Here is a 27,467-nt window from a genome sequence, read left to right as displayed (position 1 = left end):
CCCCAATGTGAATGTCATTTACATAAATCTAGAAACATAATGGGAGCTAACACTGACCCTTGTGGCACTAAGCTTATTACTTTACCCCAAGATGAGTATGAATCTCTATTCACAATTCTCATTTCCCTATCCTACGAATAATCTCTTGTCCATTCTAGCAAAGTTCCTCATAGTCTTTCTATGTTCTCTAGTTTCCAAAGTAGTTTTCCTTAAGGGACTTTATCAAAAGCCTTTTTAAATCCAGGTATACTGTGTCCATTCATCCGTCTTTGTTTTCCAGTCCTGCAATAACTGTTGAGTAGAAGTTTAATAAGTTTAATACACATGACCATACTGTCCTGAACCCAAATTGTGTTTGATATGACTTTCCCCAAAACATTTGTAAGCGACACAGGTCTCTAGTTTAGTGGTTCAATTCCCTTTCCTTCTTTAAATATTGGTATTGTTTGTTCTCTTCCATTCTAGTGAAACTTTCCTTTCATTTATTGAACTTTTGCTCTTTACATTCTTTTAACACCCAGCCTGATACACCATATAGCCCCATTGCTTTTCCGACATCCAACTTATCCAATAATCTTCCAATATCCTCCTTGTGCACCGCGATTCTCTGTAATCCTTGGCAACTTCCTATTAGGTTCTGTGAAATCTTCTGCAGTGAACACCATTTTGAAGCCCTTGTTCATTATTTCACACATTTCCTTCTTTGTTTGGCATGTCTTCCCTCCTTCAATAATTTTTTCTATGGTTTCCTTGTTTGTTTTGCAATTTATAATCTTATAGAAAAGTTTGGGTTCATCTTTGCTTTTATTCACCACATCTTTCTCAGTTTCTTTCTTCCACTCTCCTTACTCTAATATATTCACTTCTCGCATCCCTATATTGTGGTCTGTTATTGTCATTTCTCTGTTTTATGAGTTTCTTCCAAGCTTTATCTTTTGCCTTTTTAGTTTGTATGCATCTAGCATTGTGCCAAGCATGTTTTTTTCTTTTTTTCTTAACTATAAAAAGGTACATATTTCTTTTACTCCTTCATTATATTTCTGTGAGAATTTCATATTTCCCTTGTATTGTCTTTACGTACATAATGTTTCTCCACTGAATATCAGCAAAAAAAAATCCTTAATTTTTCAAAATCTGCTCTTGCATAATTTAATCTCTCTCCTTTAGAGTCATCTCTGTAACTTATCCCATCCTCCTCCTGTATTTGCACCTCTAATGTCACATGATCACTTCTTCCCATTGGAATAAAGTATTTTGTGATTGGAGGGGGCTCTGGTTTCTTTGTGAATATTAGGTCAAGCAACGAGTGTTCTTCCCCCCTGTACCTTATTGACTCCTCCACCCACTAAGCATTAACCATAACCAAATGTAACATTTCCTCACTCCACTGCCCAGCATTATCCATTACTTCCATCTCTCTCAAGTTTACTTTTTTGCAGTTGAAGTCTCCAACTAAAAGTATTCTTCTATCTCTTATGTTATCCAGGGTAGCACACCAACCAGGGTAGGGCATTGCTAGGCTATAGTAAAACTAAATTGTACTTGCCCACAGGGTGAGGCTGATAATCCATGCCCTGCCTGATGACCTGACTCCCCTCTTCCCCCGGAAAAAAAATAAAATAAAAAAAAGCTGGTTTGCAATTTTATTTCTTTTTTAATTTTACTCCTTGAAAGACAAGAGGAATTACTAACTACTTAATGACAACAATTTTGATAGCTTGTGGATAAAAAAAAACTTAAAGACATCTAGTGCAATAACCCAACATACATCCCCCAGTGCATAAACCCAGTTAGTAGGTGCACTGAGCTGTCCTAACCTTCCTTCACTTACAGTATTCCATGCAGAGAAACCACAGGGATAGAGGGTAGTGCAATACCCGCCATCATAGCAGATACAATTTTACACTACTGATGAAACTTTCGTGACAGCAGTAGACTGTTGTGTGCCTGTTTATATACAATACAAATACACACCACCCATCTATCCGCATACCCGGCCAACCAAGCGCGCACACACACGCACACCAACATGTCTCATACATGATGATGACTAGTTAGCAAAAAATATATTCTATTACTATGCACCCTGGACTCAATACACTATATTATACAAAATAATTTGACATTAGCAATTTATTTTATCACAATAAAACATCCAAATTCTGCTTAACAAAACAACTTGCTGAGTGAGATACATGACGTTACAAATATCAGAAGTATCGGCAGAAAATAAGCTGATACCGATACCGATATTCCTTAAATGGGCCAATGCATTGGTACATCTCTAATAGTGAGATAAGCAACACCCAAGTAGAAACTAAGTTACTGCATACATCAGATAGGGCAATTCAAACTCTTTCAAATGGTACCGAACATATTCTGAAAGTTCAAAATACAAGTTTATAAAGTGAAAATATAATGGTATAACTCAAGATTTTTCCATTCCCAGCCAGTGGAAATGCAAATGTGTGCCTGAGTCTTCCTGCATCATTCATACTGATTGCAAGACTCCATTACCTTGACAAAATTTCCTTTCTTTAGGCTACTTTTGTTCACCAGCAAAGTTAGCAGTGACTAATAATAGCCTTGGGAGTGTGAGAGGCCCAGAAATGAGACTGACTGGAAAAAAAAATGTTGCCAAAAGAAACATAATCTTGGATGGGGGTATATATCTGACGTCACACGGGGAAAATTATTCTAAGTATGAAGATGAACCACCCTGTAACTGTTCCTGTAAATGTTATGATTCTGTTGGTTAAGATAATATTGAGACAATATTCACAGAATTTTGGGCTTCAGGCAGTTGGAATAAACATATTGCCTATAAGGTGGTGAGTGTGGGATCAGGCAGAAGTCCACGCGCAGGTTCGAATCCCACCACTTACAGCCTTAAAATACTTTGCCATTTCTCGAGTGGTTTAAATTTACCTACATATCACCCTGATACCCAGGTTCTAGGTGGTTACACCCAAGATGAGCTTGGGTGGTGATATGGGCCCTAATATGGGTACCACTATAAATAAAATTGCCTGCACCACTAATGGTGGAAGCTGAACAGTGCTTCCTACACACTCTTCAAGTGAGCCTACAGGCGCCATAGGCCTTACCGGAAAGAAAAAAAAAAAAAAAAAAAAAAAAAAAACTATTGACAATGAAGCACATGCATACAGATAGCCTTGAAACACCAAAAAAGTTGCACCAGGAGTTACCATGCACTGTAAAAGGCATATCTGTAACAGTGTGTAAACTGGCATTCACCAATATTCATGGTACAGTAAGTTCTCGTTATACAGTACATATGCATTCCTAAAAACCTCACCACAAATCGAAATTACTGTATACCGAACCCATTATAACATGTAATAAGGGGATGTGTTCCAGCACGTCAAGTCACCCCTACAGAAATTAAAATATAAGTAACTCGATTTATGCTTTTTTGCTATAACGCGACCAAAAAAATATTATACAGTAAAACCTCACCTCACGACCATAATTCGTTCCTAAATCCTGTTCGTCACCCGATTTGTTCGTCCCCTGAATCAATTTTTCCCATAAGAATGTATTGAAATACCATTAATCCGTTCCAGACCAAAAAAAAAATCATACTTTTGTCCATAAAACCCATTCAAAATAGACCTTTAATGTATGCATGACATGAACAAAATAATTATAAAAAACCTAAATTGTTTTACTTACCTAAATGCTATCAAAATTATAATAAAATGAATAAAAAAGAAAAGGTTATTTATTTGAGAGACTGGACGTTGATGGCATGATGGAATGGAGGAGAGGAGGATGGGGAGGAAGACAGACAAGATCCGAGAAGACAGTCATGAGAGAGGACTTTGGATGTGTGCAGCGTGCCAGAGCTACACAACAGCTGTGTAGCGTCACAAGTCTGTGCCGCTATGTGGGGCCCCGTTATAGTGAACATCAGCGTGGGAAACATGGAAAGATTGCCAGTCTTTGTCTCTGCCTTGGAAGACCCTTGCCTGCTGGGGATCGACTTCCTCACGTGTGTGTGGAGCATGTTTGGACTTCCAAGAAGGGAAGTTAAAGGTACATGGCCAGGAAGTTCCTTTGATCCTCGGAGGTGATGCTCAGTGTGAGAGAAACGGGCAGTAGGGCGGTGTTTCTTGCCAGGCGAGCAAGGAAACAGCTACGATGGATGTGCCACAATCTGCAGTACCTGGACATGGCCAGGATGATGATGACAGCAACGCTGAGAGCCAACAAAGCAGCGAGGATAACACTGAGGAAGCTACAGTAGAGCGCACCGGTAACATCACCATGCCCAGGAAAAACAGGAGAAAATCGTGGTGACACGGAAATTATGTTATGTAATATTTTTTGTATGTTCCTGTTTCTATTTTCTTTTGTGCTTATGTTTTGTTTTGTTATTGTGTGATAGCTGGGTTGGCTATCACAGAAACGGCTCACCCTGTTTAACCGCATTTGTCCCGAAATATCGTTCGTCCCCTGAATTGTTCGTCCTTAGAGACGTTCGTCAAGCTAGGTTTTACTGTAATTAATTTAATTTGCGCAATCGGTTTGCTTGTACGCGATTTGGCCTAACCGCATTTTCAAACTGAGCGCCAGACGCAGTTTCAAACTGCGCTCCAGAGTGTTCTGCAGCTGGCCGATAGATGGGAGCTCTGCTCTTCTCATGCCTCACTTGCAGTCTGCCAGCACTGAGTACAGATGGAATCTCTTCAATCTGCCTATAATTCACCAAGAAAGCCCCAAAATGTCCTTCATCTTCTTTTGCATGTGGGGTTATTTTTTGATAATTGGATTTTTGATAAAGTGGTAAAGCTCAGAGGAAGACCACTGACTGTGGTGTGAGTGGTGAAGGCAGTGACGCAGTGAGTGTTGTGTTTACGTATTTTTTGTTTTGTTGTTTTCTCTTATTATTTTTTGCTTTCTCTTATTATTTCTTGCTTTTCCCTTTACTTTCAATACACTTATAATATTTAGAATGGTAAATAATAAAAACATGTTAATTTAGCCAAATAAATTGAGTATTTTGTACAAATTTTTCGGGACCACATCCCACATCCCCCCTATTATATATTGTTTCTTATGAGAATTACAAGTTTGTTTTACGCGAATTTTGATATAAGCGATGCTTCTTGAAACGCACCTAAATTGAGTTACCTGTATGAGATTATGATCGGAGGACCCCAATGGAGAAGATAGGGTAACAGCATAAGCAGAAGGATTAGAGGTGAGGAAAAGATTAAGAATGTTGGGTGTATCTTCAAGACAGTCAGGAATACAAGTAGGGTGTTGCACCAGTTTTTTTTTTTTTTTTTTTTTAGGATAGCAAAGTTCAAGGCTAATTCACCAGGATGGTCAGTGAAGAGAGAAGAAAGCCAAAGCTGGTGGTGAACATTGAAATCTCCAAGGATGGAGATCTCCACAAAAGGATAGAGAGATAGAATGTGCTCCACTTTGGAAGTTAAATATTCAAAGAATTTACTATAATCAGAGAAGTTAGGGGTTAGGTAGACAGCACAGATGAATTTAGTTAGAGAAAGACAGACTATTCAGTCGAAGCCACTTGGCGGAAAGCTCGGAAGATTCAAGAGCGTGGGCATGAAAGCAATTTAAGTCGTTGCACACATAGACACAACATCCAGCTTTGGAACATAACTGAGGATAGAGAAAGTAGAAGGGAACAAAAAAGGAGCTAGTGTCAGTTTCCTCAGACAGCTGTGTTTCAATAAGGAAAAGATGATGAGGTTTAGTAGAGAAGAGGTGGTGTTCTACAGGTTGAAAATTAGATCTAAGATCACAAATGTTGCTGAAGAAAAAGTTGAGGGAGGTGTCAAGATATTTTGGGTCGCTGCCTGGAGCAGTCTGACCTGGGGACATTTCTGGTCCCCTCCCCAGAAGGAGACTCTGAGGCTGGATTAGGAGTAGCCATTTTTTTCTATTATGAGTGAAGGAAGTGTGTGTAGTAAGTGCATGTAGTTTTGTGAAGAGGAGGAGAGCTGTATTTAGAAGGCAGGCTGTGACAACCTCCTTGAGTTATGAGACAAAGGAAAACATTCAGTGAGATCACAACTAGCTTTAATGGAAGGTTCACAGCACCCCCTGAACTGATCCATACCAGAATTGGTCTGAAACAGAACTAGTGCTATTAGACCTTGCTGAGAGTAAATTATCTTTTCAGTTGGTGTCTACTACTTCCATGTAGTGCTCTCATCAGACCAACTACTATACACCACTTATCTAAGGTTCAATCTTGATATTCTTTGCAAACTGGATCCTTTCCTTTCTCTGTGAGTCATTTCACTTCACGACATTTAAACTGACATCACTGAGGAATTCAATGAGATACCCGCCGTGTGCGCCTCACGTCAGTTCGCTGCCTACCTCCGTCCAATCTGCACCGCTCTTCCAGCTGTCCACCCTCCTCCCTTTTTACTGGCTTCTCCAAGGAGTTGTCCTGGTAAGCTTTTTCGCTTGTCGTCCTGCTGTTGGGAGTGTTATTAGGTAAAGAACATAATCTAAGGATTGTTGTTTATCTGGCTGTCCTTTGTGACCCAGAAATATTTTTTGGTTGCAGAGTTTTTATCTGGCGATGGACCTGCTAGAAACTCCGAGACGAACTTCCTCATCTTCGGCCGGCAAGTGCCCCTGCGGGGAGAAAGCTCCACCTGCAGGGGAGGAGAAAAGGAAGAAAGACAGACAGAAGAATGGTGCCGCCATTCATGGGACTTGTGCTTCGCCGCCCTCTGCTGCCGGCTCTAGTCAGGATGTAAACACTGCGCCCCTGTGAGATGGCTGATCGCGCCTCCTGGGACGACTAACTGGATCATCTGAGTATGGTCATCAGCGGCCTGATCACAAAGCTGGATGCTAACACGTCTGCCACCGCCTCTGTGGGGAGTGGTGCCGAGTTTAGTGGCTTCACTACGTTCTCCTCGGGTGATGAGGAGGGCGAACTCCTGGAGAGTGCTGCCAACCCCTTACAGCAGTTGGATTTGCTTGGTGGTGGCCCCCCAGCCCACACTGCGGCAAATGGTGACAACACTGACTTCCTTCGTGCCCTGGGAGAGTTGTCTGGTCACTTCCACGGGGAAGAAGAGAAGGGTGAGCCCCTGTCTGAGCGCCTGGCCACCATCCTGAATGCCAGCTTGCGGCACAGACCATCTGCCAATGATGTGAAGGCTACGTGTGGAAAAATAAAACTCTCCAGTAATGTGCTGAACTTGACTGTCCCAGCTACTAACACAGCCATTACTAACGCTATGAGTGCTGGTGGCAAACTCATAGACTTACGTCTCTTCCATACCAATGGACTGATCTCCAAGGCCCTCATCCCGGTGGCACAGTGCATTAGTGACATAGGAGAAGGAAAGGGGAAGCCTGTCTTGTCTTACTTGGATGGGCTGAATAATAGCCTTAGGCTCCTAACCTCTGCTGTTAATTGCGTGAATCAGGTGCGCAAGGATGTGGCTAAAATTCATATCAATGACTCGGCACTTGCCGAATTGTGCAAATGGAACTGTGAAGTTGGAGGGGAAGACTTATTTCCCTTTGATGTTACGAAGAAATGTGACGTGATTCGCCGAACAAGGAAGCTGGGGAGGCCTTCTTTTCGCCCCCATAGGACTTCTGCTTCAAGAAAGTTTGCCCCTTACAGCCAATCCTTCGGGCAGTCCAGCAGCCCTCCAAAGTCAAGGCTGAGGTCTACTTCTAGGCCTTTTGTAGGGCAGTAGCCGCCCCAGGGGAAGGGGACGCGGCTTTACAAGAATCGTCAGTAGGCACTTTGCCAGTAAGTACCATTATCTTTCCCTTGGTGAATACCCCAAATAATTTTGTTAGTGGTAAGATTTTTGCAGCTAGACAAATTTGGCAGGACTTATCTATAGATCAGTGGATCCATGATGTTGTCCATGGTAAGATTTTTCAGTTCCATACCCTTCCTACTCAAACGGTGCTGCCTGGACCTCTGGATCTCTCTGCTTCTGATCGCTCTGCATTAGACACTGCCATGCTGGAGTTTATTAGGTGGGAAGTGGTTGAAGTCTGTGACACTTCTTCCAATCAAGGCTTCTTTTCCAACATTTTTCCTGCTATAAAGAGTGATGGTACAGCCAGAGTTATTCTGAACCTTAAAGAACTAAATGAATTTATTCCCCATATACATTTTAAAATAGATACAGGCAACCCCCGTTTAACGAAGGTTCACACAACGAAATTTCGCTACAATGAAGGTTTCGTTTTACTACAATCTGCTCGTTTAACGAACACCAAACTCGCTTTAACGAAGTTTTATCCTGGTAATTTTTTCCAAATTTGAAAGCCCCACCGTATTAAGCAAGCTGACAGGCTTTTGAATACACCAGAAGTTGCTGGTACTACGGCCTGCCTCAGGAGAAATCCTGAGACACCTGTAGAATAAAGATCAAGATCAAGCCCCTCGTGGACAACACAGGCACTGCCGATACAAAGGCCTGACTCAGAAGAAATTCTCCGTCACCTGTAGCATCAAGATCAAGATCAAGCACAGCACTCACTCCCCAGTCAAAACATAACAGCGTCACCAGCACCTCATCTTCCCTAGTTCAACTTACCACCGAAACACCCTGCAATGTGGCCTAACATTCCTAAGAAGACCAGGAAGTGTCTTATTCTCGAAGTGAAGCTGGGTATTATTCAGACAAGAGAGAGGCCAGAAAACTAATAACATTGCTTGCCACCATCTTGACTCCATCTACTGTCTACTATTTTCAAGTCAGCAGACTCTATTAAGAAGGCTGGTGAGACCGCATCTTTCTTGAAAGCTAAAAGAACCACCTGAACTCGTCACTCTACAATGGATAAAATGGAAATGTGGTACATAAGTTTTGTATGCGGTACCATGATGCGCACTTTGTTTACATTTCACAGGTTGCCGGCTAGCGTATTTCCTGTTTCACTCTCCCTCCCTTCATAAACATTATAAAGTTACGTACATACATACATTAGTGTACATTATAATGACTTAAATTAAACTACCTAAATGTTTAACTTCACAATTTTTACTTTCATTAAACCTTTTACTGTACTATGATGCACTCTCGCTTTGCTTACTCTCAATGGAAGTTCAAATCAGGGGTTAAACTTGTTATAATTGGTTCGCTTAACCTTTTTCGCTTAACGAAGTGTTTTTTAGGAACGTAACCCTTTCGTTAAGCGGGGGTTGCCTGTACTCTTAACCCCTTCCTTACCGCAGCCAACCCCCGATGTAAACAAAGCGTTCCCCTCCTATACCGCAGCCCCCTGCCTGTGCGCGCATGTGCCTCACGCCCAGATCTACACATTATATTTCTTTCTAACTCAGTGTTATGTACTTTTTTCGAAACATTTTTGTAATTTTACTAATTAAAGAAAACATAAACATAATCATAAATTGTGCACTAATCATAAATTCAGCACTACACACTCTGCACCTGGTGAGGGTGGCCCTGAGGCAGAGTCATAACTAGGCTGCTCCCCCTCACTTGCCAAGAGAGTTTCAACACTGCTGTCACTATCACTCTCTCCTCTTTCTTTTTCAGGATCATAGTCTGAATCATATTCATCTGGAGAGTCTTCCAGTATATCCTCACTATCTGTCTCATAATTATGATAATCCTCATCACTGCTATAAAAAGTAGACGCCATTATCTCTAACTAGAAGCAATAGAACAGTCTCACCACGGCTGATAATAGAGAACTGATGTTCTTGGGGGGACTGTGGGAATAATATATACATCAAAGAATAGTGATTGGCTTTAGTTTATGCCTGAAAAATTAACTCCGATATTGATTGGCTAGTGGGGGGGTGATTTTGTTACACTGGGATGGGTAAAAATAACGCCTCCAGTGTTAGTTTGTTTATAGTGAACCACGTGGAGCATGAAAAAGGCAAAATCCGCACTCAGGCCACGGTTATACACGGAAATGTATTAGTGTGGTATGCACGTACCACAGCGGCATCTTGCGGTACCACGAGGTTGCTTTTGCGCGTGGTACGCACATACCACAAAACAGTCTTGCGGTAAGGAAGGGGTTAAAGAGGTCATACATTTAATTCAACTGCTTTTTTGCTACCTGTGATTTTAAAGCTGCTTATTTTTCAGTTTTTGTTAGGCCTGAAGATAGGAAATGGCTTAGATTCTTTTGGAAGGGTCAACCTTATCAATTCACCTGTTTGCCGCAAGGCTTAACTTCTGCTCCTCGGATCTTTACCAAGCTCCTTAAACCAGTTCTCTCACACCTGCATAAACTTGGAATTACTGTGGTTTCGTACATTGATGATTGCATTTTTATTGCAGCCTCTAGCAAGGAACTCCAACAACATGTCTGTTATGCCTTGCACCTTTTTTTATTCTGTGGGTCTCACAGTTAATGCATTAACCCCTTCCTTACCGCAGCCACCCCCCGATATAAACAAAGCGTTCCCCTCCTATACCGCAGCCCCCTGCCCGTGTGCGCACGTGCCTCACGGCCAGATCTACACATTATATTTCTTTCTAACTCAGTGTTATGTACTTTTTTCTAAACATATTCTTGTCATTTTATTAATAAAAGAAAACATAAACATAATCATAAATTGTGCACTAATCATAAATTCAGCACCACACACTCTGCACCTGGTGAGGGTGGCCCTGAGGCCTGAGGCTGCTCCATCTCACTTGCCGAGAGCGTTTCAACACTGCTGTCACTATCACTCTCTCCTATTTCTTTTTCAGGATCATAGTCTGAATCATATTCATCTGGAGAGTCTTCCAGTATATCCTCACTATCTGTCTCATAATTATGATAATCCTTATCGCTGCTACACGAAGCAGACGCCATTATCTCTAACTAGAGGTAATAGAACAGTTTCACCACGGCCGATACTAGAGAACTGATGTTCTTGGGGGGACTGTGGGAATAATATATGTCAAAGAATAGTGATTGGCTTTATTGTTTATGCATGAAAAATTAACTCCGATATTGATTGGCTAGTGGGGGGGGGTGGTTTTGTTACGCTGGGGTGGCTAAAAATAACACCTCCAGTGTATGTTTGTTTATAGTGAACCACGTGGAGCATGAAAAAGGCAAAATCCGCACTCAGGCCACGGTTATACACGGAAATGTATTGGTGTGGTACACACGTACCACGGCGGCATCTTTCGGTACCACGAGGTCGCTTTTGCGCGTGGTACGCACATACCAGAAAACAGTCTTGCGGTAAGGAAGGGGTTAAAATCATCTCTAGAGCCTTCCCAAGAGGTGGATTTCCTTGGGGTTTTGTTGAATTTGGTTAATATGACAGCTACCTTAGCCTCACATAGAAAGGAACTGATCAAAGCAAAAGGTTTACAATTATTACAGGGTGACATTACTCTACATGAATTAGCTTCCTTCATTGGTTTGGCCGTGGCTGCTGACCAGGCGGTGGAACTTGCCCCTCTCAGATATAAGTATCTAGAGATAATCAGGAACAGGGAACTGGCCTGCAATTATGGTAACTACTTTTCAGAGGTTAGTTTGGTCTCCCATGCCTTAGGTATCATCAAATGATGGGTTTACAACATAGATTCCCAGATTAAGTCTCTGCTCTTCTCCCCTCTCTTTGAGTTGTTTGCTGATGCATCATTGACAGGCTGGGGTGCATCTGTGGGACCATCTAAGACAGGTGGCCACTGGGCCCATAACGAATTGGACCACATTAACTGCTTAGAGTTAGAGGCTATTCTCTTTGGTTTACAATCCCTTTGCAGGAAGTATAGAGACGTTCACATCCGTCTTCACTCTGACAACACTACTGCCATCGCTTGTCTGAACCGCTGTGGAAGCACAAAGTTTAACCTTAATACTTTAACAAGCAAAATTTTCTCATGGGCTGAGTCACGTGGCATTACATTATCAGCAGAATTTGTCAAGGGACTTCACAATATAGATGCTAAGGAATCTAGATTAAAAAATGTTGATACTGAATGGATGCTGCTGCCCCACATTTTCAGAGAGCTGTCAGAAATTTTTTACACCAGATATTGACTTATTTGCTTCTAGGCTCAATGCTCAAGTGGCTTCTTATGTTTCTTGGAAACCAGATCCTGCTGCAGCATATTTAAATGCCTTCACTCTTGACTGGTCCAACAGGAGCTTATATGCCTTTCCTCCCTTCAGCGTGATTTCCAGGGTTTTGAAGAAACTTCAGGAATCCTAGGCGACCCTGCTTGCAGTTCTTCCGCTGAGGCCAACTCAGGCATGGTTTCCTGTCACTCTCCGCTTACTGGCTCGACCTCCCCTCTTACTTCCTCGGCACTGTTTGATTCTGCCAAAAGATCCGACACTTACACACCCACAGGCTCGCAACCTGGTACTAGCTGCAATGCTATTATCAGGAGATCCTTTGAAAACCGAGGACTTTCGCCAGAGGTTGCCCAATTTCTCATTGGATCATGGAGGCAAGGTACTTTACTACAATATGGGCCACATACCAACAGATGGGTGTCTTTTTGCTTCAGCCGGGAAGTTGATCCTTTTCAGCCACCTTTAGCCTCCTTCTTGGGACGTAGCTATAGTTCTGAGTACCATCTGTTCTGCAATTTCAGCTATGGCTCAGATAAATAACAATCCTGCAGAACAGCACCCACTAGTCAGTAGATTCCTGAAGTCAGTCTTCCAGGAGAGGCCTTCCTTTCCCCGGGGTTCTACCACCTGGGACCCTGATATTGTGCTCACTTATATTAAGTCTTTGGGACCAAACTCCTCTTTGTCAAATTTACAATTGTCCAGGAAACTTACAGCCTTGATGCTGTGGCTCTTTGGCCAACATGGCCAGATCCTTCACCTGCTGGACATTAGAAACATGACACTTTCTGACACAAAATTTTTTTTCAGGATTGGCGACCCACTGAAAACCTCTCGGCCAGGTTCCCATCTGTCAGAATTATGCTTTGTGCCTTACCCTCTTGATAAGCTGGTATGTGTTCACACTACTATCAGAGATTACCTAGACAGAACTTTGCCTTATAGAGGAATAACTACTTTTTTCCTAACAACAAAACGCCCCTACCATATGGCCTCTCGGAACACATTAAAACGTTGGACTCGGGATATGATGATACTGCTGATACTGACCTCTCACTTTTTTCTCCGCATTCCACCAGATCTGCATCATCTAGTAAAGCGGCTTTGAAGTTGCCTCTCTCCACTATTTTGTCCACCGTTGGCTAGTCCCAAGAGTGTACTTTTGCCAAGTTTTATAAGGAACCTTTGGAGGACCATGGGCGGTTTGCCAGAGCAGTTCTGACTGCTGGTGATGACGACTAGACGTGGAGATTCCACGTCTGAGACCCCTTTTTTGTAAACACTTCTGTTTAGCCGTGTTGTTGCTTGACATTATATTCATTTGTTGTTTGGTTTGTTTTTTTCTACTACACACAATCTGTTCTGGTGTGCATCGAGTATATGGTGTATTATGCTGCATTACATGTGATTCAACTCTTAGGGAGTTTCGTGTTTCTTTTTTCCCTTGGTTTATGGAAGTTTTTTAAAGTCATGAAGGTTGGAGGAATCATCATTCTAAAGCTTTCATTGAATTCCTCAGTGACGTCAGTTTAAATGTCATGAAGTTAAATTGTAAGATTAAATGAGTATTTACCAAGTACACTCGACCCTCAAAACAACGGACAAATGGGTGCAAGACCCTGTCTGTAGATTGCAAAAGTCCGTTCTTTGCAAAAGTACGTAAAAAACTGTATAAAATGTACGTAAAATACGTAAAATTTTCTAATTTTCGTATTAGTTCAAGCTTAGTAGCCACTGGAAGAGCCTTTTGATTATGCTTCACTGCTTTACTAGGTTTAGAAGGCATTTTGGATAGGTTAAGCACTCATGGGAAGGGTACAAATGCATAAAAAAGCCATGGTAAGCACTGGACAATGTTCGCTGTTGGTTGAAAACGCACGGACTGAAGATTAAACATGGCGGCCAACAGCTGATGACGCGACCGACCCGCCACCAACTGGACAATAATTTGCCAAGAACGGACAATCGCGCGCATTTTAATATTCGTCCGTAGATTAAACCGGACTCCAGAATTTGTCCGTAGTTTCCAAAATCCATTGATGGGAGGTCCGTTGTTTCGAGGGTCAAGTGTATGAAGTTTGATCATAATTTCAAGAACATTTAAACTACGTTACTGAGGTATTAAATGCCCGCCCTGTCCCTCCCTTTCCGTGGGACTTCCTGAGGGAATGCTTGTCCTAGTTTTTTTAAATGGTCAGCTGCTTCCTCCAACCCACTTTTTTCTGAAGGACTGACGTGAGGCGCACACGGCGGGAATCTCATTTAATACCTCAGTGACGCAGTTTAAATGTTCGTGAAATTATGATCAAACTTCATACTTGGTAAGTACTCGTTTAATCTTACAATTTACAAGTGGCTTTTTTCTTTGACTGGTAATTGCAGTACCCAAGGTTACAGCACAAAGTATCATGGACAGTATAGAGAGAGACACTAGCTAACAAGTCAGGATTCCCTTCCTTAATTTGGCATCCTGTAAGGCTGTGATTGACTTTCAGCTGCCTCTTGAGAAGTGTTCTTGTCCTCTCAGGCACCTTATGTGGCCTACCATATGGCTTTTGTGGGAGCAGTAAATTTTTGCCCCCACCAGCTTTGAATTTTTGTATGAGCTCCTGCACAGTACAGAGTTTAAGGCCTTTTTGAATATAGATTTCTTTGTTGCTAATACCTGCTTTATGGAGATCAATGATAACTTAAATAGTTTTCTCATCAGTGTGCTTTCTACCCATTGTCTACTAAGCTGTGATGCATAGGAAAGAAGTGCAGTAATAGTGCAGAAAGCAGGAAAAGCAAACAAGGCAGTACCACACATACACTTCCTTTGACACCTGAGATTGGATTGAGCAGCATGAGGGTGGAGGGTGTCTGACTCTCACCCATCTTAGCTTTGTTGCAGGAGAAGAATTACAGTCAACTTGAAAAGTCACTGTGCCGCTCCCTAAATACAGTAACTTTTCGCGCAGACTGTATACCTACACATTACTTAACCAAAGGAATCATTATTTTGACAAAACTATTTGTGCATTTTACAAGAAATATTTCACTCACCATCTTGAATGAGTTGGGCAAGGTTCTTTCCTGACAATTTATCCAAAAGGACAGTAAGCTGTTTCTCATCAGCCTCCACTCCTACACTGCCAAGGATGGCCTTGATGGAGGCAGCATTAGGTTGGCCAGTGCCCATGGCAGCCAACAGGTAGGCAGCTACGTGTCTCATGATGCTGAAATATACATCAAGATGTGTGTAGGAACAGAAATTGAGTAACTGAGTTCATTAAAAAATAATTAGTTATATAATTAATTTTGTTCATACTATACTATAATTTCCAAATCTGAAACCAGCTTAGTGTGAGAGATATCTTCATGCTCTTGGCTTCAAATGGGGATGATGATACATAGGATAGAAGCCTATTTAATTCTTTTTATTTTGTTAATGCTTGTGTTGCAAGATGTACTATAAACTTTTAATTTTCTGAATAAAGAATCAGTGAACAGCTGATATATCTGTCAAACATATCCAATATGGCAATATGAATGATTTTGATTTATTTCAGTGTTAAAAAAAAAAATGATAATGAAATATTGGTCTGATTTTAGGCAACTTTAATAACGGACAAAATAATAAAACTAAATGCTCACTAGACAATGCCAACTTAAAATTCTCCATATAATAAAACAAACAACAGAAACAACAGAGGCCATATGAGGCCCTCCATGCCAGACAGTCGTAAGGGACACCAAGTTAAAACACCAGAAAACGCACCCAAAGTTGTACAATTTTTGGAAATCAGTAACTCGGTAACCATTGCCGATAGAAAGAAACGTATTCAAATGGAAATAATCTTTTGATTATTATCTATTACTTCAGTATAAAATTTTTGCTAAAAATGTTGAATGATTTCCAAAAATTAACCTTGAATGCATTTTCTGGCACAAAATGGCATGTAAAGTACACAATAAAAGGGATTAATATTATAGCTATATCATTTTCACTATAAACCAACAAAAATAACATCATTATAGAGTATTGTAACGAGAAGGTATAAGCACACTGGCGCTCCTTCCTCCCTCCCCAGGCCAGCCTCGCATGCTATTGGCTGGCGGGCGGTGACGTCAGATGTAAGCAAAGAGTGTGAGTGGCTGGGGACCGCGGGCTGTCCTTTACTACTGTCTGGCGTGGAGCAATGTGGCCCAGGAGAGAGTACGAGGAGATTTTTGCTCTTATGCAGTCTTGCTATAAGGGGCAAAATAGCCTATAAGAACTTGTGCCAGATAGTTGTAAGGGGCATGGGATGACGGGGGAAGGCTGGAAGATACCGCTGGCAGCCTAACTCCGATTTAGTGGGTTTCTACCTTATGATTGTCTGGCACAGAGGGCCTCATATTAACAAAGATTCATAGATTCAACTTGAATTTGGTCTTATCTCTTAACCCCTTCAATACGGTGACGCCTATGTGGGCGTCAACGTAGACGTCATATTTCTTTTCTGAGCTTTCTTCAGTTCATTTGTCCCGTATAGTGTGTTGGATACCAACTACACACGCCGTATGCTCTCCTTGAAATCCTAGTGCTCCTCCCACCATCCTTGTCTCCACCAATCACTAAAGATAAGCTACATGCGTCCCGCCTTGTGTCTAAAATTACCCAATGGCATAGACTGTTCCCATCTCTCTCTCTCTCTCTCTCCCCATCTCTCTTTCCTCCCTCCCTCCCCCTCTCCCTCTCGAAAGATAAGTTACATGCGTCCCGCCTTGTAACACTCGTGAAAACACACACACACACACACACACACACACAAAACAACAAATTTTCTAATCTCTCTCTCTCTCTCTCTCTCCTTCGTTTCCTCTCCCTTCCCTCCCTCCCCCTCTTCCTCTCGAAAGATAAGCTACATGCGTCCCGCTTGTGTCTTAAAATATTAGCAAATGTCACACACACTCTCTCTCTCTCTCTCTTTCTCCGAAGAGAGAAGAGTCCACTTTCCTCTTCGAAGGCAATATAGTGACTAAAAAATAGCAGCATAATACACAAAGACGACAAGTATGACAAGCTTGCACGAGTTTCCCGTGCACAGGCGCGCGGCACTACCACCCGTATATCATACAGGCGGGCTTTTTTAACATCTGGCGCGAAGGGGTTAAGAAGTCTGAAATCTGAGTCTCGATCTTGGTCTAGATATGCTGACAGGAAAAATTAAGTCACAATATGAAATGTTGTAAGAGCAAAAACAGTAAATCCTTGTATTTTTAAATTTTGATTTTTTTTTTTTTATGTAGGAGAGAAGGCCAGCGAAGGGCAACACAATGTTTAAAAGATATATATATAAAAAAAGGCCCAATTCATGCTGATTGCCTAAAAGATAAAAAGGGTTAGCCAAAATTAGAGAACAAATGGCGTGACACCTCTCTCTTAAAAGAAGTAGGAAGACGGAAATATAGAAGCAGGCTAGGAGTTCCAGAAATTACCAGTGAAAGGTATGAATGATTGGGAGTACAGGTTGAACCTCCCAAATCCGGCAACCACCGGAACTTAGACTTCCCGGACCATGGAAAATTCCGAACTACTGTATAAGTGGTCCCCAAAACACCCTCTATATACTTACTCTGCATTATACAAATGTAGCTGTAACATTGTTTTTATATATGACAGTTGTACATGAAAATATACATGCAGATGTACAGGGAACCCTCCTTAACGAAGGTTCACACAACAAAATTTCGCTACAACGAAGGTTTCCTTTTACTACCATCTGCTCGTTAAACGAACAGCAAACTCACTTTAACGAAGTTTTATCCAGGTAATTTTTTCCAAGTTTGAAAGACCGCCGTATCACGCAGGCCGACAGACTTTTGAATACGCCAGCGCCTCTCGTGGATAAAACATGCACCACTTAGGTCACCACCCTTAGTTCAAAACAATAACAGCGTCAGCAGCAGCTTGTCTTCCCTCGCTCTACATGCCACCAAAATGCTCTGCAATGTCACTGAAAAGGCCATGAAGTCTCTTACTCTCGAAGTATAGCTGGATATTATTCACAGACACGAGGAGAGAAAACTAATAGCATTGTTTCCCACCATGACTTGACTCCATCTACTGTCTACCATTTTCAAGTCAGCAGACCCTATTAAGAAGGCTGGTGAGATCATATCTTCCTTGCGAGTTAAAAGCACCACCTAAACTCATGACAATGGATAAAATGGAAAACCTTGTGGAAATGTGGTATATACATAAGTTTTGTGTGGGGTACAATGATGCGCCCTTTGTTTACATTCCACAGGTTGCCAGCTAGCGTATTTCCCACTCCACTCTCCCTCCCTTCATAAATTCAAGATCATCAACATTATAAAGTTACTTACATACATACATTTGTGTACATTATAATGACTTAGTCTTAAATTAAACTGCTTAAGGGACGATGGATGCTAAATACGATGAAAATTAAACTACTTTACTTAGCTTACTGAAATTTTTATTGAAAACTAGTCCAACTTGAAAACCCTCTGTGGCCAAATTTGGAGATGATACCCATAAAGATAAATGAATGAAAATTAATTTTATTGAAAAATTAGTAGCATTTTTAATTTGCCTACAGATCCAACACCAATGATCATTTTCCAATCCAAACACTGTCTAGGAATTCCTTTTTTATTACATTTCAATTTAATCTAGAAGGAATGTTACATAAAAAAAGGGGGTTTTATGTAACAAGGCAAGAAACTTTCCTGTTTGAAAAAAAGTTTTCTATGAACTTAAAATATCTTAGGCTATTTCTTTTTCACACCACGAGAAAATGTAAATAGATTAACAGATAGAACATTATATGGCAAGTAATATGCCACAAGAATGGTGAAAATTGATCAACAAATAAAAAAGTTATGGTAGTATGAATTGTAAAATCTTGCATTTTGAGAAAATGGCATCCAAAGTCAAGATGTAACGGGGATCTGACGCCGGGCCAGCTGATGGCTGTCCACCTTCTGATATCCTTCCTTCTTCTTTCTTCTGCTTCTCTCTCGCTTTCTTCATGCCCTCTCTTCTGTTTCTTGTTGCCTTGCTTGGTCTAGGCATGGTGAATTGCCTCGTGAAGGTACCGTGTAGAAAAGAAAGGCAGGTAGAGTGCAGAGAGACAAGCGGTCACAGACCACCTCTCTCTATGAAGGACAAAGGTCCACTGGGCTAAACAGTAAACAGCTAACAGCTAGCCCAGTCCGCCACAACTCACTGATGATACCAGATAGCGCTTCCTGATTCAACTTCAAAACGCTAGAAAAAACTTATCTTTAGGCCTACAAAGACGTGGTAAAGTTCCACATGGAGCGCAAAATGTAAACAAAGCGCGCCACGTGCGTGCCCTTTAATTAAATGCCCAGAAACATTATTTAAAGGCCAGAGACAGATTCCAAACCTTGTATACACATTGTCAGAAGGATGTTGGAGGTGATCAAACACTTCTCAAAATGGTCCGATCGCTCATTTTGGGTCAGAAATGTGCGTACATCCCCCCTTAAATGTTTAACTTCATAATTTTTACTTTCTTTAAAGTTTACCTTTCACTGTACTATGATGCACTCTCACTTTGTTTAGTTACTCTTAATGGAAGTTCAGTCAGGGGTTTTGGTTAACGAAGGGTTTTTTTTAGGAGCATAACCTCTTTGTTAAGTGGGGGTTGCCTGTATATAGAAAAACATGTTGTAAATTAAGTTCAGCATGGAAAATTTTTCCCTGCGCCATTATCATTTCGCCAGACACAGGACATTACCAGCGCACCGAAGCTTTAACCATTGTATGAGAGCACTGTCTAAATCACTGCTTTTACCCTCCTTAAGTGTTCTACGAACCTCCATGTTCTTCTTGCTCTCACACTCACTGTAAAACTTGAGAAGTTGATTCTTCTGCTTTTTTATATCATAGATGTTTAATGAGCCAATGTTGTACTGTTGGCATAGGGTCCACACTGAAACACCTTTATCTAGCTTCCTCAGTAGGTCCACTTTCTGTTGCACTGATATTGTCATATGTTTGCGCTTTGCCTTTGGTTCACACACAACACTATCACTTCCTGGTCACTTGGAAGCCATGTTTAGGGGCAAATATTACAGAAAAAAATGTTTATGCACCTGGAAGGGGGGTGGTGCTTGCAATGAGCGGCAGCGTGGTACTGATTCAAATTTGAACCAGAATGCCCGGGCTCCAAAACACAGTACAGCGCCGCCGCGTCCTAGCAGCAGTCCAGCAAATTACTCTGGCCAACTCAAAAAAATCCGGCAAACAAAATTTTTGCCAGATTACAGGTGTTGCCAGATGAAAGAATACCGGATTAAGGAGGTTCAACCTGTACTGGTTAACTCTTGTGTTACAGAGTTGGACAGAAAAGGGATGAGAGGAAGAAGAAAGCCTTGTGCAGCTAGGCTGCAGGAGGGGAGGCATCCAGTTAATAAGATTAATAGATCAATCACCATGAAAATATCGATGAAAGATAGAAAGAAATGCAACATTTCAGCAGTGAGAAAGAAGCTGAAGACGATCAGAGGAGGGGAGTTGATGAAGCGAGAAGCTTTTGATTCCACCCTATCTAGTAAAACTGAGTGGAACCCCCCCAAACATGCAAAGAGGTACTCTATACAGGGGCAGATAAGGCCTTTGTACAGAGTAAGCAACTGGAGGGGCAAGAAAAACTGGCAGAGACACCGCAGAACGCCTAACTTCGTCGAAGCTGTTTTAGCAAAAGATGAAATGTGAAGTTTCCAGTTAAGATTATGAATAAAGGACAGACTGAGAATATTCAATGTGGAAGAGGGAGACAGTTCAGTGTCGCCGAAGAAGAGGGGATAGTTGTCTGGAAGGCTGTGTCGAGTTGATAGATGGAGGAATTGAGTTTTTGAAGCATTGAAAACTACTAGATTTTCTCTGCCCCAATTAGAAATCTTATAAAAATCAGAAGTCAGGCATTCTGTGGCATCCCTGCATGATCTGTTGACTTCCTGAAGGGTTGAACGTATCTGAAAGGATGTGGAAAGAAGTAGGGTGGTATTATCAGCATAAGAGTGGATAGGGCAAGAAGTTTGGTTAAGATCATTAATGAATAACAGAGAGTGTGATAGGACAGAACCCTGAGAAACACCACTGCTAATAGATTTAGGAGAAGAACAGTGGCCATGTACCACAGCATTAATAGAACAGTTGGAAAGGAAACTTGAGATGATAAAGTTGCAAAGAGAAAGATAGAAACTGTTGGGGGGCAGTTTGGAAATCAAAGTTTTATGCCAGATTCTAACAAAAGCTTTTGATATGTCTAATGCGACAGCAAAGTTTCATTGAAATCTCTAAAAGAGGATGACCAAGACTCAATAAGGAAAGTCAGTAGATCACCAGTAGTGACTTTGACGGAAGCCATACTGGCTATCAGATAGAAAATTGTGAAGTGACATGTTTAAGAATCTTCCTATTCAGGAAAAATTCATAAACTTTAGACAGATTAAAGCTATAGGACAGTAGTTTGAGAGATTACAACGGCCACCCTTTTTAGGAACAGGCTGAATGTAGGCAAACCTCCAACAAGAGAGAGAGAGAGAGAGAGAGAGAGAGAGAGAGAGAGAGAGAGAGAGAGAGAGAGAGAGAGAGAGAGAACAGGAGGCTTGCGGATAGGCAGGTAGAGAGACAATTTTCATCTGACAATTGGTTAAAATGGCAACGCACCACTCGTAGGAATTCTGGAAACTTCCATACCTAGAACAGGCTTGCGGATAGGCAGGTAGAGAGACAATTTTCATCCGACAATTGGTTGAAATGGCAACGCACCACTAGTAGGAATTCTGGAAACTTCCATACCTAGAACAGATTTCACAGGTGAAATAATAGTTGTTCCATATCTTCTTTTACAATCCTATTTCTGGCCCTGTTCAGCTACCATAAAAGCAGCTCTCCACAAGGCCGTTGACTGGTAAAACAGCAAACAACGGAACTCATATTGGATGTTCTTGTTTATCATGCCGTAGGATTGAGTGAACAAATAGGTTTTCATTACTTTCCTAAAAGTTTCCAAGTTTGGATTGTTCTTCATTGTAGAGTCAGGGACCACTCTTCTCAAATGCTCTAAAACCTAGTTCTAAATTCACATTAGGCTCAAAGTCTGTAAGGCTCTGTGTCGTACCTCAGTGACATGGTAGTCAAAGCGAAAATCATACAGCAAGCTTCTAATGTATCCTGGTTTACCAAAATGTATTGCTTGATAGGTCATAAGACATTTTGTAAACAATGTGTGCCTTGATAAGTAGCCAATGCAGGTCAATGGTCTGGCTGAGACCCTTTATAAGCCATGCAGCTCTGTTCATAACCAGTTGTAATTTCCTTAGAAGATAGTTCAGCAAGCCATAATACAGAGAACTGCAATAGTCAATCTTAATTATGACATAATTATGAATCAACATTTAAATGGTCTTGCTGTCTAAATATTTCTTGAGAAAGGCAATATTTTTAAAGTAACAAGTTGTAATTTTCACCACGTGTTTTACCTGCTCTATGAATGAAAGATAATGATGTCATGGGGAACACCGTGGCTGACAGGGCAGCAGCAGAGGCACACACTCAACCCTCCCCTATTGACTTAGCTACTGACCAGACTTCATCACTGACCTCAAGACAGCCTGCTGGCGACACTGGGACACAACATTGACTGATGCTTTACAGCACTGTTAGCACACCTCACTGGGACACATTAGACAGGACACAAGACACCACTGGTGGACCTACTCCTCCAACCGGGCACTAGACACGGCAATCACCAGACTCAGGATTGGCGACACCCGCCTCAAAGCCCACCTTGCACAAGCTGGGCATGACTGACTCTCCCCACTGTCCCTGGTGCCCTACCCAGCCTGACACCCCAGAACACCTGCTGCTGCACTGCCCTCGGCACCACTCACACCGTGTGGCCCTCCTCCATTCACTGTCTGCAATTCACCCTCACAGGCCAACACTGACTGACCTCCAGGGTGGCTGCACAAATACCAATCAAGCTTTCAAGACACTCAACCTCACCAGGACCTTCCTACAGAAAACAAATCAACTCCACCGCATATAGCCTGACCACATCACCTCCGCATCCCGGACCTTTGGGACACTAGAGGCTATGACACACAGCCTGCACGGCCCCAACAAACCCCCAAGAAGAAGAAAAATGAAAGATAACAATCAAGAACTGCCCCAAGATCTTTCATATTGGTCATCACATCAACTTGCTTACCATTGATATACAGCATAAAAACATCATCTTCTCAGATAATTGCTCTTTCCAATAATCATGCATTCAATTTTATCTTCATTTAGTTTTAAATGTTTAGAAGACATCCAATAACCCACATCTTCCATACTTATTTATCCCAGTGCAGGTATAATATTTTTCCCAGTTTATTTCTGGCAAACTGAAATCTCCCACAATAAACTTGTATGAAGCCTTTATGCCACTTATCTCATGCATGAGATCCAACAACAACTGGTTATTTTCTTCTGAGCTGCTTGGACTCCTGCATATTTGAGTCAAAATAAATTTCTCTCCATGAAAAGTATATAATTTAAAAAACAGCAATACTCACAAAAACGTGGCAACTCCACCACACTAAACTGGTATTACTCCAGAGTTTCACCACAATCAGCTACGTATTTTTTACCTACTTCAAGAGATAGAACTCCTAATTACGAGTAATTTGAACCCCATATATACTAGGTGCAACCTTTTATAATGGCGACAGATTTTTAAAGATTTAAGCGTGTTTTGGTGATCAGCCATGACACGAGCCTCCCACATCAAACCCTGCCACACAGTGATGCCGTGACGCGCTTGCAGCGGCCCGTCACTCTCAAGGAAGGCTCGGATAACGAATAAGGTAACTGAATCTTTCATTGAGGTTAGGTTTAGGTAGGTTAGGTTAGGTTAGGTTAGGTTAGGTTAAATAAGGTTTTTTTCTGGACGAAACTAACTTTTTCTGGTAGATTTCGGCTTGTTTTTAATTAATTTACCAGTTGCTTTTTTATGCAAATCATATTATGTTTCGGGGCTGTAAAAAAAACTGGTTGATTTGCGCCAAAAACAAGTGATATTTTAATTAAAAGCAAGCCAAAATCTACCAGAAAAAATTAGTTTCGTCCAGAAAGGACAAAGTGGTGAAACTCTGGAGGTTTACCACTATAGTTACTTAATACTAATTTTCACATACATTAGGAGATCTCTACCTATAGCATCAAATAAATTGCTTTCCTCAGTCACATATCCTTCTATATTAAATTTCTCTAGATATTTTTCATATCTTTTGGTTGAACTTCAGATCATGCAATTATACTTGGTTTAATATTCATGGTATCTAGTAACATCCTTAACTCAAAAATCTTATCATAGGTAAATGTTAATACATCCACATCTGAGAACATAATAAAGTTAGTAGTTACTACATTACTTACATCACCAGCACTTAATATACAAGAAATTCGTTTTACTCTTGTGATTTTTGTTCCTCCACCTTGACAACTCTGCTTCAAAGTGGATCTCTGACCACATGCTTCCCCTTTCCCATGTCAGCCTTTTCTTTTTTATAATTTTTTTTTTCTTTTTTTGCTTTCTTTGACAGTTCAAGATCCAGTTTTTCTTTCTCTCTCCAAACCTAACCTAACCTAGCTTACATAACCTAGCTAAGGCAACACACACCACTGATACATATTCCTCTGAATCCTTCTGACCACCAGTGAGGTTAGGTTAGTTTTGGTAGTCATTTTAATTTTAACATCATGTCATCTGGTTGGTTATCCTTGGTTACTGGATATCTAATGGAGCTAGAGTATATAGGGTAGCACAGATCTGCAGGTACGCCAGTCTCAGTGAATAATTACACTGGAATATTGTTATTGAAGAAGACTGAGTTATGTACCTATGCAGAATGGGTATTATTGCAGTTTCAACCAATACACCACACGTAACTATACACATTCTCACGGTCTAGATCACACTTCTACGAGCACTTCTAACCCCATTCTATCCTATCGGATATGAATAATAACTTCAGAACAGAATTTAGGTTAGGTTAGGTCTACTAGCATTTATAGCCCGATTTCACCCAATCGGAAATTGTTAATAACTTCAGGATAGAATTTAGGTTTGGTTAGGTTAGGTTTGGTTTGGTTTCCCCACCCTAAAACCCCACTGTCCCAGGTCCCTTGTAAGACATCAGAAAAAAGAATTATATGATAGGGTATATTGGCTGAAACTGCAAATTTATTAATTGTGGTAATTTGACAAATAGGAGTAGTGTCAATGTTAATTGGAATTAGTAATGTAGTCAAGATTGAGCAAAAAATTTGTGAAATATGTGGAATAGTGTATGGGTCAAAAAAAAAAAAAAAAAAAAAAAAAAAAAAAAAAAGGAGGGGACCCAAGGTAGAGGGTTCAGACTCTAGAGCAACATCATCAGGGAGTTGCACAGGTTGACATAACATAACATAACATATAACATAAATAATAGGATAACAAAGGGCCACCAGGGCCCATCTAGGTTATCCTGTACCAGTCGCACAGCGACCTCGTCATCAGTACTTAAAGATACACTTACAAGTACACAATACATTATATACTAATTCTAAATATTTGGCCCATTAACAGGACTAAGTCCTGCAGCAAATTCCTCTACAATCTGTGATCCCCATACATGGGGATCATGTCTTGTTTAACTATAGTAAATTTCTTATAAAAACTCATGCAGCGCTATACATAATTATAAATCTAATAAATTTAAGTGCTTATCTAATCTGTTTTTAAACATTGTCAAACTAGTGCTATTTACAACCCTCTCTGGCAATGCATTCCAGAAGTCTACCACCCTATGACTAAAGAAATATTTTCTTATATCTAACCTGCAGCCTTGCTTTCTAATCTTCCTGCCATGATTTCTAGTCCTACTTCCCTCCTCTAAGGTAAAGAAAGATCTCACATCTATGTAGTTTGTATCTGAGAACATTTTAAATAACTCTATCATATCCCTCTTATACATCTCCTCTCAAATGAAAACATGTTTAATTCCTTTAATCTATCTCTATACTCCAGGCGCTTTAATGCTGGTATCATCCTAGTTGCTCTTCTCTGAACTGCTTCTAACATGTTGATATCCTGCCTATAATGGGGTGACCAGGCCTGTATGCAATACTCTAAATGGGGCCTAACATAGGAATTATATAAGCTACGCACCACTTCCTTACTTTTATAACTCACATTTCTATTTATAAAACCCAAGATCCTATTTGCCCTGTTTCTTGTTTCTAAACATTGCTTTGAAAATTTCTTAGTCCTGTCTATCACTACTCCTACACATCTAAGAATCTCCTGTCGAGTAAAAGAGTTGCGAAGGGGAAGCCAAGATAAGAAGCGAGCTGAAGGGAGCACTATATTAAGACAGTGCCCAGCTTGATACAGCTCCCGCCAGAGTGGACCCATATTGGCCTTTCTAACCCCAAGACCAACTGCGAGCCTTGTGCTAGCGGGGATGGCAATACTACCTACGCTTTTTCATACACATAGAAGTCTTTCTAATTACAAACAACTATCCCAACAGATCTTGAATTGATAAGCGGTTCTTTATGACGTAACAAGAAACGGAAATTTACTTTTAGCAATATCAATATTATTTTCTTTTACCTGGATGTGCAGTACACGTGCAGCTTCGCCGCTACAGCAGTGTTGAAGGAAGGATGGACAACACCGGGAGTCTGATCTAGCTACGCCTCGCTCTCAGCTCAGCCAATCATAGGACAGCTTGAACACTTCTTACAACATACTGGATTCTAATTGGTTAACCACTCTCTCTCTCTCTCTCTCTCTCTCTCTCTCCTAGGGATCTTTTGTATATGAACGATAGATTACAGATATTATGCTAACCTACACGAAGTGAGTTTATGATGTGAATATTACTGTCGCATTCAGGATAAAGTCTAATGTGTGATTACTGATTATGTTGACTGAATGGCTGTAGTGGAAATGGTGTATTAATTTATTTTCACTGAATTATAATGGGATAGGTGTTTTTATTCAAGTCGATTATATAGTAAAAAGGAGTTTTTTTTCTATTAAGGTTTCTGGATGACAACAGAATCCACAAAAATAAAAGAAATGAGCGGACAGGCCGCCACCACCCAGTATATTCTTAATAGATAGTTAAGTGACACTAGCCATGAAGCTCGCCACCGAAAGGCAAACAATCTTGATTTTATATAGTTCAATTCTTACTTATTTAGGTAAAAAAAAGATATCTTAGAGTGGGTTAAAATTATTTACATTACTGGTGTAGCCTTGTCATGGTGATCCCCCACATATTTTTATTATTATTATTATTATTATTATTATCATTATTATTACTATTATAATTATTAT

General features: G+C 40.9%; 2 protein-coding genes across 2 annotated transcripts in view; one reads left to right on the top strand and one right to left on the bottom strand.

Annotated features, from left to right (window-relative positions):
* LOC123500960 (inactive hydroxysteroid dehydrogenase-like protein 1) overlaps window positions 1-24,032 on the top strand; it is a 323,618-nt gene extending 299,586 nt beyond the window's left edge. Inside the window, exon 9 of the mRNA XM_045249509.1 lies at window positions 23,030-24,032. The gene's annotated coding sequence lies outside the window, so the exon portion shown is untranslated. The remainder of the gene's footprint in view (window positions 1-23,029) is intronic.
* LOC123500961 (60S acidic ribosomal protein P2-like) overlaps window positions 1-26,891 on the bottom strand; it is a 34,485-nt gene extending 7,594 nt beyond the window's left edge. Inside the window, exons 1-2 of the mRNA XM_045249512.1 lie at window positions 26,736-26,891; window positions 15,109-15,281 (exon numbers count right to left, since the gene is read on the bottom strand). Coding sequence (XP_045105447.1) covers window positions 15,109-15,277 — 169 coding nt within the window. The 5' untranslated portion in view covers window positions 15,278-15,281; window positions 26,736-26,891. The remainder of the gene's footprint in view (window positions 1-15,108; window positions 15,282-26,735) is intronic.
* Window positions 26,892-27,467: the final 576 nt, after the last annotated feature.

The sequence above is a fragment of the Portunus trituberculatus genome, unplaced genomic scaffold, assembly GCF_017591435.1.
Source record: "Portunus trituberculatus isolate SZX2019 unplaced genomic scaffold, ASM1759143v1 PGA_scaffold_522__18_contigs__length_968829, whole genome shotgun sequence".
Lineage (NCBI taxonomy): Eukaryota > Metazoa > Arthropoda > Malacostraca > Decapoda > Portunidae > Portunus > Portunus trituberculatus.
Note: the sequence above shows the minus strand (reverse complement) of the source record. Positions and strands in the feature narration are given on the sequence as shown.